We start from the raw sequence: 12,340 nt of genomic DNA on the forward strand, positions 1-12,340 counted from the left end.
TTTATTCTTTTGATTATTATATGTGAGATTACAGTGTGTTCTTTTGTCTTAAATGCACGAGTAAATATGCATTGTTCTCATAACAAATATTTCTTTCATTTTAAAATGACTGATTTTTTTTCATAAATTAAGAATAACAATTTTATTAAATATATTTCTACTCTTCAAAAATTGCACTACTTGTGACTATTGGGTGATTAATGGTGGTGGTTGAAAATTGCACTACAAATATTATGTAATTTATTTGAAACAAATTTAGAATAAATTTTTTAATATCTCATTGGAAACTAAAAAATAAGCCAATGCCAATATATTTTTTTAATGTTAAAATATCAATCATTTTGAAATGAAAGAAGTAATATGGTGGATAACATATCTATTTTGATTAAGTAGAGTTTTAAATAATAATTAATAGGATATTTTCTGTAAAAATATGGTTAATATAAATATCACTTTTATTATTTTAAACTCCTGAAACTTTTTTTGACATGTGAAATTAACGAAGTTATATTTTTAATGTTGTTTTATTTTAAATAAAAAATATTTTTTTGTCTTAACCCTTCAATTCATTAAGAGGAAAAAATTTGATTAATTTGAAATTCAATCATGAGATAAGTATATATCGATTAATAATGATACGTAAATAAAATATGTTTAATTTGTCTTATATAAATATTATTATTTTTTTAATAGATCAGTAATTTAATTAACATTTTAAAATATATAATTATAATTTATAAATATTGTATAAAATTTGATTTGTATAAATTTATGGAATAAATTTTAAGTTTTATGATTCACTTCCTTTGTAAATAAGATCAGTAGTAATATCTATTATTATCACGTCGATTAATGAAACTGAAGTAAAGGGTAATTCAACGAAAGAAAATAAATTCTATTAATAAATGTCCTTAAAAGTATATATTAAAGAAGATTTATTATATCTTATTAAATACTTTTAATGCTTTATATTCTCAATTAATTAGAAATTATTTTATATATCTTTTAAAATAATTATTATGGATGTCAAGAAATTTGTCATCCATAATAATTTATGATTAAATAAAAACTAAATAATTTTTTTATATTTTTATTTAAATGTATTTGTTTCACGTATTAAAAGTTGAATCTTGAGAATGTAACTTAGGAATATTGCATACTTTGATATAAGTTTTAAAAAATTATATATAAGTATTATTGATTTTTAGGGATGCTATAACTTTATTTTTATTATATTTTTATATGTTTTATTTTCTTGAGAAGTGATGAGAAAATGAAAAATCCACGAGAAAAGGAAAATCAGTTCATAAAATACTACTAACTCTTTTTTTGAATTTTAAAAGATATTTTTAAGAATATTAAAAAATTATTAAGAATAACATTCTTAATCATAATAATCTTGAAAATGTAATTTATAGAAATATAACATAACATCTTGAAACAAACCTTTGGTGTGCACTTTTAAGGAGAAGTTTAATATGGGGAAAATTTAGTTTTCATGGGAATCTTTATTTTCATGTTTGATAACTATTTAAAAAAATAAGATTCTTGGGAAAGAAGGTTTTCTGAGAATTTTTTTTTGAATGATTTTCTATGAAATCTTTTTTATATGAAAGGTGGGAATCTTACTTTCTCAAGTTAATTATTTTTTTCTACAAGTTAAAATATTATGTTACTCTTACTAGATTATTTAATGTGATAAATAATTAAAATAATGAATAAAAATATCATATAACTTTTTTATTTTTAGAAAACTTTTCCAAAATATTCATGGTCAATCAAACATATTTTTTCATTCTTAGACATCAAGATTCTCATAATTTATCATTTTCATACATAAAAAAATTTATCCTCCATCAAACGCTCCCTTAGTGTAAAATATTATACATTGACATTTAATTAAAAAAATGTGATTATAATTAAAATGAATAAACTTTACCTATACTTTAATTATTATTGAATGATAATTTTAAAAAGAAAATTTGGACAACCTTGAGTTGTCTACAATTTGAGAAAGAAAAAAAATTAATTAATTTAATTAATGATATAATGTGATAAGAAAAGACTCATTTAGTTTAGTGTTTGAAATTCTTATTTGTCAAAATATAACTACTCTTTAAAAAAACTTTAAAATTAGTTATTTATTTAACACTTAACAATTATTTAAGATTAACTCTCTATATAATTAAATTTATTTAAAGTAACATACTAGTAGCATACGTAACGCATAAAATAAATATAAAAGCTATGCTGCGCTTTTAAAGGCTGCAATAATTTCTCTTCTTGAAGACTAGAAACTGCTCAAGCCAGCTCTTATTATTAACAGATCGATTATATAAATATTAAATAAATAATTAATTAATACTATATGCTATCTTGTATACAATAATTTTACTTTGTGCTATTATATAGAAATACGGGCCCAAAGATAACAAAAGTTAACCAAGGGGAGGTTAGCTTTGTGCTATGTATTTGATATATTCTTTTTTTTAAGTTTTGAATTTGATAATTGTACATAGAAAATGTTTTGTAGAGAAAAAGTAGTCTATTAAAAATGCATATGGTTTTTAAAAAATAAATAACAATTTTTTCACCATTTGATTTAAAAGAAAAACATTTTTCTATTATCAATGAACATTGAGTAATGTATACTGAATAAAAAACACACACTCCAGACTGTTTTTTGGTAAGCACACAAATCACCTTAATAAAAAAAGGAAATCAATAAAGAGGGAGAGAGAGAGAGAGAGTAAATTCATCGTTCAACGCAATGCCATGATTTCAGTCAATGTCAAAGTGTCAAATCCGGACAGAATTTCTTTCCCGGTTTTCACTTTTTAGTTGCAAAATTTTGTGTTTGTTACTTTTTTTCACTTTACTACTTATTTTCTCCATTTTCCATAAGAAATATGGCTTATTTATGAATGATTATCTATCTATCTTTCCTCATTAGGCTCCAAAAACTGACAAACCAGTTTTTCTGTCTGCACTCTTACTACATCACATTACATACACACACACCCTTCACTTCTTCTGTCAGAGCTATGACAATGTGTGAGTTTCAGGCACACACATTGTTCCATTATTCTCTTTCTCTTTTTTATCTGTCTAAGACATACAATGGCTCTTTCAAACTTTGAAGGAGTCTTTCATTCACCCTCTCTTCTTTCAGCTACCCTTTGCAACACAAAAGGTTGGTTTGTGCTTCTCTTCTTTCCATGTTTCCTATGAGCATTGCTTCACTCTTTTCTTGTTTCAAGCTTAATTTTTTTTATTTTTTTTTTATTTGTTCTTTGCTTTTCTTTGACGAAGATCAGCTACCCCATTGCTTGTTATCCTCGTCCAAATTATGTTCTTTTTCTTTTAACATGGTTTTGGAATCTGATCTATGGTCTATTGATTTTCTTCTCCCTCTCCTTATATTTTGCTAATTTTTCTCTCCTACCACTTTCACGTCACAGAAGTTGACCTCAGATATCAGTTAGATCTTCAGTTATGATATCAATATTCCAAGATGTAAATTTTACTCATTTTTGCTCCTATTTTTTCTGCTTAGAAGTTGGAACTTAGCATGTTATGTTGGATTCTCCTTTTAGCTAATTAGATTTGGCTTCATTTAAAATGGTTATGGGCATTTATTTTGTTGTGGAATCTGGGATGGCTTAATGAGGCTGAATATCAGTATTTGTTACATGAGTTGTCAGATTGGAGATGATTTTAAAATTATTACTTTTTTCCGTAGAGTATTTGCTCCAAACTCATTTATATCCTATGAAATTGCTAGAGTCGAACCTTTTGCTTCTTGTTTATATTCTATAATAGTAAATGTCAAGATTCTAGATGTGACATTCATACTCTTACCAGTTACTGCCTACATAATTTTTTTTTTTTGCCGTAGTTGTTATGGATATCCAAAAAGGCATAGTTAAGTCCAAATGTTTATGGTTTTAGTTGAAGCATGGATGAGCCTCGAGAACCTATAGCTTCTGTTTAAAACATGGTTAGTCCCCTCGTGGCAATTTAGTTGGTTAAGGCACACGATTTGATCTGATCTATGACTCTCGCAACGTGCTATCTTACTTTTTCATTTCCTTGTCCCCTCTATATCTCCCCCTTGTAAAGCCTATTATGAGGTTCCCTTTGGAAAAAAAAAGTGGTTGAAACTAATGGGTAGTAGTAAAGTATGTTATTAAGATTAACCAAGGTTCATACAGTGCGGTGAGTGAAGAGATGGTAAGGTATGGTCCCTGAATAATGCAAAATGTCAAGTATAGATAATCTGTGGATACTGGTCTAAGATGTCTCCAGATGATAACATTCTGAATCAATACCAAATGTATTGGTTATATTACTGAATTTTTTCGCTGTTTATAATAGCGGTACATTAGATGTCCCTGTACTCATTGAGCATAGCAAGACACACCAGATCTATAAAACAGACCTTTTTTCAAGCAGATTTGTTATTGTTAACCCACCGAATTCTATTTACTCTGTTTGAAATTGGTTAGAATGAGTTCTGTTTTATATATCCCTCAACTTAGTTTGAACTTATTGACCAAGATGTTGAAATTTCTCACTTTGGGTGTCTTGCCCAGTTGCGCATCAATATTGACCAGAGTCACCAGCTCATACTCATTCTTGTACTTTGATCTATACTTCATAGATCCTCTTTTATTCCCATTCAACTAAACTTCAAATGAACTTGTTGGTGTTATTACTGTCAATAATATCATTTGTTAAAAGCATGCATAGGCACCACTTCCGAAATGAAAATAGGAAGATGATTCACCAGCTTGTGGACAAGGAAAGCCTCAAATTAATCAGGAAGATTATCTACCTCCAATTTTCCCTTAATCCTGAACTACACTTTTTGGCACAAATAACACTTGAGGCCTTAAAGGGAAGCCAACAAAAGAATAAGCTCAATGTAGCAGCGAGAAGAGAATATTGCATTGGATGAGTGAACATATTAAGACAAGATATGATTAAAAATCAATGCATTAGATTAAAAGTTGGGTAGCACCTAATGTAGAAAAAATGATAGAATCCCCTTAGCTGGTTCGGCCATGTGTGGAGAGGAGATGATCTATAAAAGCCCCAGTGCAAAATTAGATGGAAAGTAGTTCTATTGCTCGAGCTAGGGACCGAAAAAACCTATAAACGAAAAATCATGAAGAAGGATATAACTGTTAATGGTTTGTCTATAGACATGATTTCATAATAATAGACATTGGGATGTCGTTTAACTCATGTAGCTGATACCACTTAATGGGAAACAACTTGGTTATTGTTGTAATAATATCATTTAAATGGTTGCAACTTGATATCTAATTCTCTATATATATTTCATTGTTACCTGATCCCAGAATATACCACAAATTCCTGATACAAGTGACTTGTATCCATTGTAACCCTGTCTAAATGTTTTAAAGCTATATTGAATCACTTGCACCACAATTTCCTGTTCACAGAATAGCTTAAAAGTATTATGTCTGATACAGAAAACATGAATGAATGAAAATGAAGTTACAAATTCTTTTATGTTGAGTATATAGAAGGTAGTGCTCTGATCTTTCTTGGTGCCAGTTTGATTAAATGATGATAAACATGGAAAAAGACCATTGATGCTACTGATGCATTTTTGAAAAGCTTTAAAGCCTAGTCTGCTTCTGGAAGAAAAATGAGCTTGGTCTGTCATCAATTGATTCAAGAGAGTACTGTACTTGTTGCCTTCCAAAATTGAAACAAGCTATATGTGAAAAAGTAATAGTCTGATCTTTCAGTTTTGATGTTTTGTCAACTATATTTATTGCCAACTATATGGAACAATCTTCATTGACTGGTACTCCAACCTTAAGATTGTTGGTGCAAATTGGTGGTGATGGCTCCACAACAATAAAGAAATATGAAAGAAGAAACCATTGAGAGTGATGGTCCTACGAAAAAGAAGAAACAAGAAAAGTCAGCAATTTTCCAGGATGTGTGTAAAACACTAACCTTTAGGTTTGAATCGCCCCACCAATCTTTATATAAATTGGATGCAATATGGTGTCTTGGCAAATCCCCTTCATTATACAATGGAGTCCATTGACATGGTTTGCACCATCCACATCAACTGTCGTATCGCCAATGGCATTTTACAGCATAATAGTTTCCTTAATTCTCTCTGCGCACAAGGGAAGATAGGAAATGATTTGGATACAAAAAATCGGACGAATTTTCTGTTTCTGTTGTTCCTTGTGTACTCTAGTCCTGTTTTTCTGCATGTAGGTTGGTTCTATTCATAATTCATCTCATGTCTCTTAGTGACCTTCCAAAGAGATACACCTCTTGACTCTTAGAGTCACTTCTCACGACCCTTGGTGAGAGTCACATCTCACAACCCTTGGTTTGGAGTCACATCTCATGACTCTTAGTGAAGAGTCACATCTCATTACCCTTAATGAAAACTCACAACCTTTCATCTTGAAAATCTCTCACATAATTATTAGTTGAATTCTTCCTAGTTCAATGGTTAAAAAATCTGTCTAGAGTAAAATCATGTTCTTTCCGTTATGATGTTTTGTCAACTATATGGATTTGTGAAAATGAAATTTTTTGGTCTTTATGTATATGCAGGTAGGTAATAGATATTGACCGCTTCCTGGGTTCACTCATACAATGAAGTCAGGTTTTAAAAATGGTTGGCCCTCTGTTGTGCGTCTTCATCTCCGAGAAAAATCAGTGACGCCCTTTTGCATATTTTCTAAAGTGAAACCAGCTGGCAACATGCCTGGGAATACACCTGTTTATCTCAATGTCTATGACTTGACAACTGTAAATGGCTATATGTATTGGGCAGGAATTGGTATTTTCCACTCAGGGGTTGAAGGTCAGCTGACAGTTAAAACCTTTTCAAATCTCCAAAATAGTTTCTCTTCATTTTATACAAAGATATGTGCCTAGAGTTTTGGTTCAAAGTTGTTTCTATCTATGCAATCTTTCATGGGGCTTACATCCTATATTTCACAAAAAATGGTTTTTGATAGTATATCATATGATCATTTAATGCTGTCATTTGATCCAAGTAGTCAACTCCACCTGTGGGATAAGGCTGGGTTATTGTTGTATGCTGTTGTACTACTTCCAATATTTGTAATATCTTTTCTGTACCTCTAATTATTTAGTGAAATTTCAGTACTCCTGTAATACCTACTCCTTGGATAGTTCATTTCAACAGTTTCTTCTTTTTTATTTCAAAAATGAGATTAGAAAAAAATTAACCATAGATGTCAGGTGTTATGATTTGAATGGAGGGAGTACACACTTCTGAAGGACTAAAAATATTTCACCAACTATCATGGAGACAGAAATTATCTCTAATTTACCTACTTCTGAAAGATCATTTACCCCCCACTTTCAAGATATAGACTAGATAACTGTTTGATCACATGCATAGGCAAAGTAGTAAACTGTTATTTATTCATATTTTGGAGAAAGGGATTCTGTATCTGTGTACATAACACTTACATATGTGAATATTTATTACTTTTGCTGTATTTGGAGAAAAGATAATTCTGGATTCCCTGAATATTTTCTAAAATGGAGTTGTTATGCTGACAGTTTATGGAGTAGAATATGCATTTGGAGCCCATGACTATCCAACAAGTGGTGTCTTCGAGGTTGAGCCTCGACAGTGTCCTGGCTTTAAGTTTAGGAAGTCGATATTCATGGGAACTACAAACTTAGATCCTTTCCAGATTAGAGAGTTCATGGAGCGCCAGTCTGCAAATTACAATGGTGATACTTATCACTTGATTGTGAAGAATTGCAACCATTTCTGTGAGGATATTTGTTACAAGCTAACAGGCAATTCTATTCCAAAATGGGTCAATCGTCTTGCAAGAATAGGTATATGACATTTTTAAACTCCAGATCCATTCTTTTATGATTAAATTGTATCACTTTAGAGTCGGTAAAGCAGATGGCATTAGATGTTGGTTCTTCCTGAATGTATGCAACTTCGAGTAATGAACAATTTGAACCTAAACATTCTTGTAGATTTTAGTTGAACATCTTGGTGGAAGATTTGGTTAAATTATTTCTTGCATTGTATCAATAGTTCATCATGTCAAATGTCAAGAACTGGAACTTCTGCAAGAATAGGTATATGACACTTTTGCTCCTACTTTTTGGATGACATGGAGCATCTGCCTGCAATGCAATATGACATTTGAAGGCTCACTATTTAGGTGTGCTTGTTTGAGTAGGTGGAAAATTTTGTGGTGAGAATTACTTTAGATTTACTCTGTTCAAATGGTTGTAAGTGAAGCGCAACTCATTTACACTCCACCCCACAAAATTTGGCCATAAAATTGAATTGACAGATTTTCCACCCTCTGTACCAAGGAAGAATGAATGATAATCAAAACCTTTCCATCTCATTTTACATTTCCCTGCCTACTTATAGCACCACAGCCTTACAACTGTGGTTGACTTAAAACTATTATCATTTCTAAGCAAAGAATTTCTTAGAAGCAAATTTCACCTTTACAAGGAAGAGCCATCTGTGGTGGAATTCTTTTTTTGTACTCAATTGCCTTTGCACACACTAAAAATTCTTAGTCATGCTTCTCTGACTTATCATTTCTTGTCCTCCTTGTAGGTTCCTTTCCATCTCGTTTTACATTTCCCTGCTTACTTATAGCACCACAGCCTTACAACTGTGGTTGACTTAAAACTATTATCATTTCAAAGCAAAGAATTTCTTAGAAGCAAATTTCACCTTTACAAGGAAGAGCCATCTGTGGTGGAATTCTTTTTTTGTACTCAATTGCCTTTGCACACACTAAAAATTCTTAGTCATGCTTCTCTGACTTATCATTTCTTGTCCTCCTTGTAGGTTCCTTTTGCAACTGTATACTCCCTGATGCTCTTAAAACTTCCACTGTTCAGCATGATGATCCCAACTTTCAAGGGTGTGATAGTGAGAAACGAAGACTACGAACCGCCTTCAGTTGCTTGTCATCAATCTCAATGCCTCAGAAGGAAGTGTCAATGTCTTCATTATTTATGCATTCTCACTATAAAGGTTGCCTACCACCATGGGAGTTAAAGAAGTCTAAAAAGGGCTCACTAAAGCAAAAATTAGAAGACTAGTTTACTTCTCAGTAACTCTCCTCTGATGTAGGGTATCCATTGTCTTTCTGGTAACTGAATCACTAGAAAGAAATTATTGCTTTTAGTCACACCTGTGCGAGTGCTCTTCCTCAAGTGCAAATTTTTCTGTCAATATTTATTTTGAATGTTCAAGCTCATGGCTTTGTTGCTTCATTTTGCTTTCCCTCTTTCTTTGTGTCTAGTTTTTGCTTGTAATCTTTGTTTGATTGTGAATCTATGTCAGATATATTGCTGTGTCAATTCAATTTTTCATAGCTGGAGGAAATTCTGTCAGGTCAAACAAACACACAAATCACAAATGGTAAGATACCAGTAAGACGAAAGAAAGTAAAGAAGAAAAAGGGAATGTGAATGTTAGCGTTTTTGAAAGTACATTTAACAGGATAAATGCTTATATTTATATAACTAAAGTTTATAATATATAAATTATATTATAAATAATTTATATTGTGATTAATAATTATTTGATAATATATTTTAAAAATATTTAAATTCAATTTAGAAATAAAGACGGAAAAGATTAAAAGATATTAGCAATTAATTAAATTAAACATAAAAATGAACTATTCCCGTTCAATATATAGCTATCATAATTATAATTTATGTAGAGGATTTGTTAGTAAATAAAGAGATCATTGAGAAAATTCTATTATTTTGTCACACGTTATATGAGTTGGTCTTTTATTTATAGCAAAACAACTTATAACCATTAATAAATATTAAATGACATAATCTATAACTATTAATAATATATATATATAAAGTGTTTTCATTTCTTTCTATAACAATTAATAAAAACAATTATTTCTTTAGTATATATATATATATATATATATATATATATATATATATATATATATATATATATAACTGATGCTTTCATTGTGTCATTTCTACAAATAACTACTGTCACTACTTTTTTTAATTACTTTTTTATCTTTTTATTTTTTAAAAAATAAACATAAAGTGACGAAGTGTCTCTTTTTCAACTAATTAATAATGATGGTAAAATGCTTACCGGAGCTCCTCAGGATAATCCATCTACAAACATGGAGTGATTGCTTAGTTTATTCTCCTGGTCAGATTTTATTAATATGTTGTTGACAACAGTTTGAAGAGATATAGAAAAGGATTTTAATTGAAGAGATAAAACTTGTGATTTAGTTTACTAACTTGTGAGAGATTACCTTATATATAAAAATAATATAATAGTTTAATTAAAATACATCAATAGTGTAAACAATTTTTTATTGCTATCTAGTCATATGTTGTGAAATAGTAAAATATAGTAAAATTATTAATTTTTATAATTATTAAATTATACTCAATAATTTTAATTAGTTGAAAAAGTAAAAATATTTATAATGAAAATTAAACTCAACAAATTAAAATTGTTGAATGAAATGAGTATTCTGGTAATTTCAGATGAACAAAGAGCCAAACCTGTTGTGTTCTCTTTCTGTCTCGACTTCTTAGGACACAATGGCCGGGTCCTTTTTTATTCTAAGAAACCGTCAGCAATTTAAGAATGGAAAGAAATTTATAAAAAGAAGCAAAATAAAACGATGCAGAAAGAAATAAAATTTTCAAATTAAAGGATAGGAAGTAAACAAAAAATAATAATTTTCATTAGTTACTGGAAAAAAAAATTGTTAACTTTTTTAGTTATTGTAATTAATACAATGATTATGTTTACAACTATATTTGATAAAAATCTTGAGAAACTAATAAGTTCTTTTGATCAAATTAAAATTAAGCTTATTTGATACAAAAACTTATTTTAGTAGTTGGTTTTCCATAAACTATTTTAGGTAGCTTATTTTAATAAGTTATTTAAAGTAATTTATGAAAATAAGTTAATTTATAAGTTATTAGTTTTTTTTAAAAATTTTATAATAATAATTTTATTTTATCCTTTTATTCAATTAAAAAATCCTTTTATATTTTTTTTTCCGTGATTAAAAAAAATCTTATATTTAATTTTATGTCCTTATACATACACGATAGTCAATTCGACAATTATCATCACTACATTATGTCTTAAAGTTATAAATTTTTTGAATCATATCAACTTTATGATTATTTGTTGAATCATTCTCTATTTTTGCAATAAGTATATGACCAAATTTGTTTCCCTGCATGATTTTTATTTTATCTATTAAAAGCAAAAAATTTCCTTTTTGTTAACTAAAGCCTACACACAATTAAATATATCATTTGACATTTATTAATTAACTTAAAGTCAGTCTTACAAAATAATTTTAATTAAATCAACTAGTTTACAAGTTTTTAGCTAGCTTTCAACTTTTTAGGTCCTAGCTTATATCGTATAAGCTTTTAACAAGCTTATAAACCAACTAGCTTATTAGTTAATTTTATCAAACATAATCTTAGAATTTTTAATTATCATACTTAGGACAATAATTTAGGTTTTTTTTTTTACTTTTTTAGCTACCCTAATTATATAATTAATTAAGATTTATTATTTCCTTTTTAATTTTTGACATGTTTCTTTTTTAATCTATGTTCTACTTTGTATATAATACGATGTACAATAGATATGTACATACAAATAGAAAATAATCATCTATTATTCCGTCCATGTTTCTTGCATTGGTTCACTATTTTCTTCCTACTACCCTCTTCTTAAGAATTTTTAACGAAATCGTAAAATTATTTATCAATGTGGGTGTTTTAGAAAATTATTTACCTTTAAGAGTGATTTTTGTCAACTAGGATTTGGGAAGTGCCACTTTAAGTAGTGACATCTAGTGTTTTCATTTGTCCTACAATAGGAGGTGTCACTTTGATAGATTCTTTTTTTAGGTGTTTTGTAACTGCAAGAGGCACTACCCTTTGTATGTTTTACTCCTTGGTATGTTTTACTCCTTTGTAACTACAAGGTGCTGCCTTGGTATGTTTTACTCCTGTCTGTAAAGTAGGTATTTAGCATCAATAAGTCGACTAAAAAAGAAAAGTTGGTGCTAAATACTTGTTTAATGACTAGATCCCATGGATCATTTTCACTCAATTTACATCCATCATTTAATGACTAGATCTCATGTCACCATTTTCCTTCAAAACACCGATATTTGGTTTGATTGTTCATACTTTTTAGGCCTAATTATTCAATTGGTCCCTTAATTATATTTTAAGATTTAATTTGGTCCCTCAATTATTA

At 29.2% G+C, this 12,340-nt stretch overlaps 1 protein-coding gene across 2 annotated transcripts; it reads left to right on the forward strand.

Annotated features, from left to right (window-relative positions):
* Window positions 1–2,763: 2,763 nt before the first annotated feature.
* Window positions 2,764–9,424, forward strand: LOC114419166 (deSI-like protein At4g17486). 2 transcript variants are annotated; one of them, XM_028384813.1, is made up of 5 exons: window positions 2,764–3,193; window positions 3,462–3,516; window positions 6,619–6,871; window positions 7,603–7,890; window positions 8,882–9,424. In XM_028384813.1, exons 3-5 carry the CDS (start codon window positions 6,661–6,663, stop codon window positions 9,136–9,138), a joined length of 756 nt encoding a protein of 251 aa, XP_028240614.1. In that variant the 5' UTR covers window positions 2,764–3,193; window positions 3,462–3,516; window positions 6,619–6,660; the 3' UTR covers window positions 9,139–9,424. The 2 variants fall into 2 exon arrangements, with proteins under 2 accessions (XP_028240614.1, XP_028240613.1); XM_028384812.1 differs by lacking the exon at window positions 3,462–3,516 and having other exon boundaries at window positions 2,941–3,193.
* Window positions 9,425–12,340: the final 2,916 nt, after the last annotated feature.

Source organism: Glycine soja, chromosome 7 (genome assembly GCF_004193775.1).
Source record: "Glycine soja cultivar W05 chromosome 7, ASM419377v2, whole genome shotgun sequence".
NCBI lineage: Eukaryota > Viridiplantae > Streptophyta > Magnoliopsida > Fabales > Fabaceae > Glycine > Glycine soja.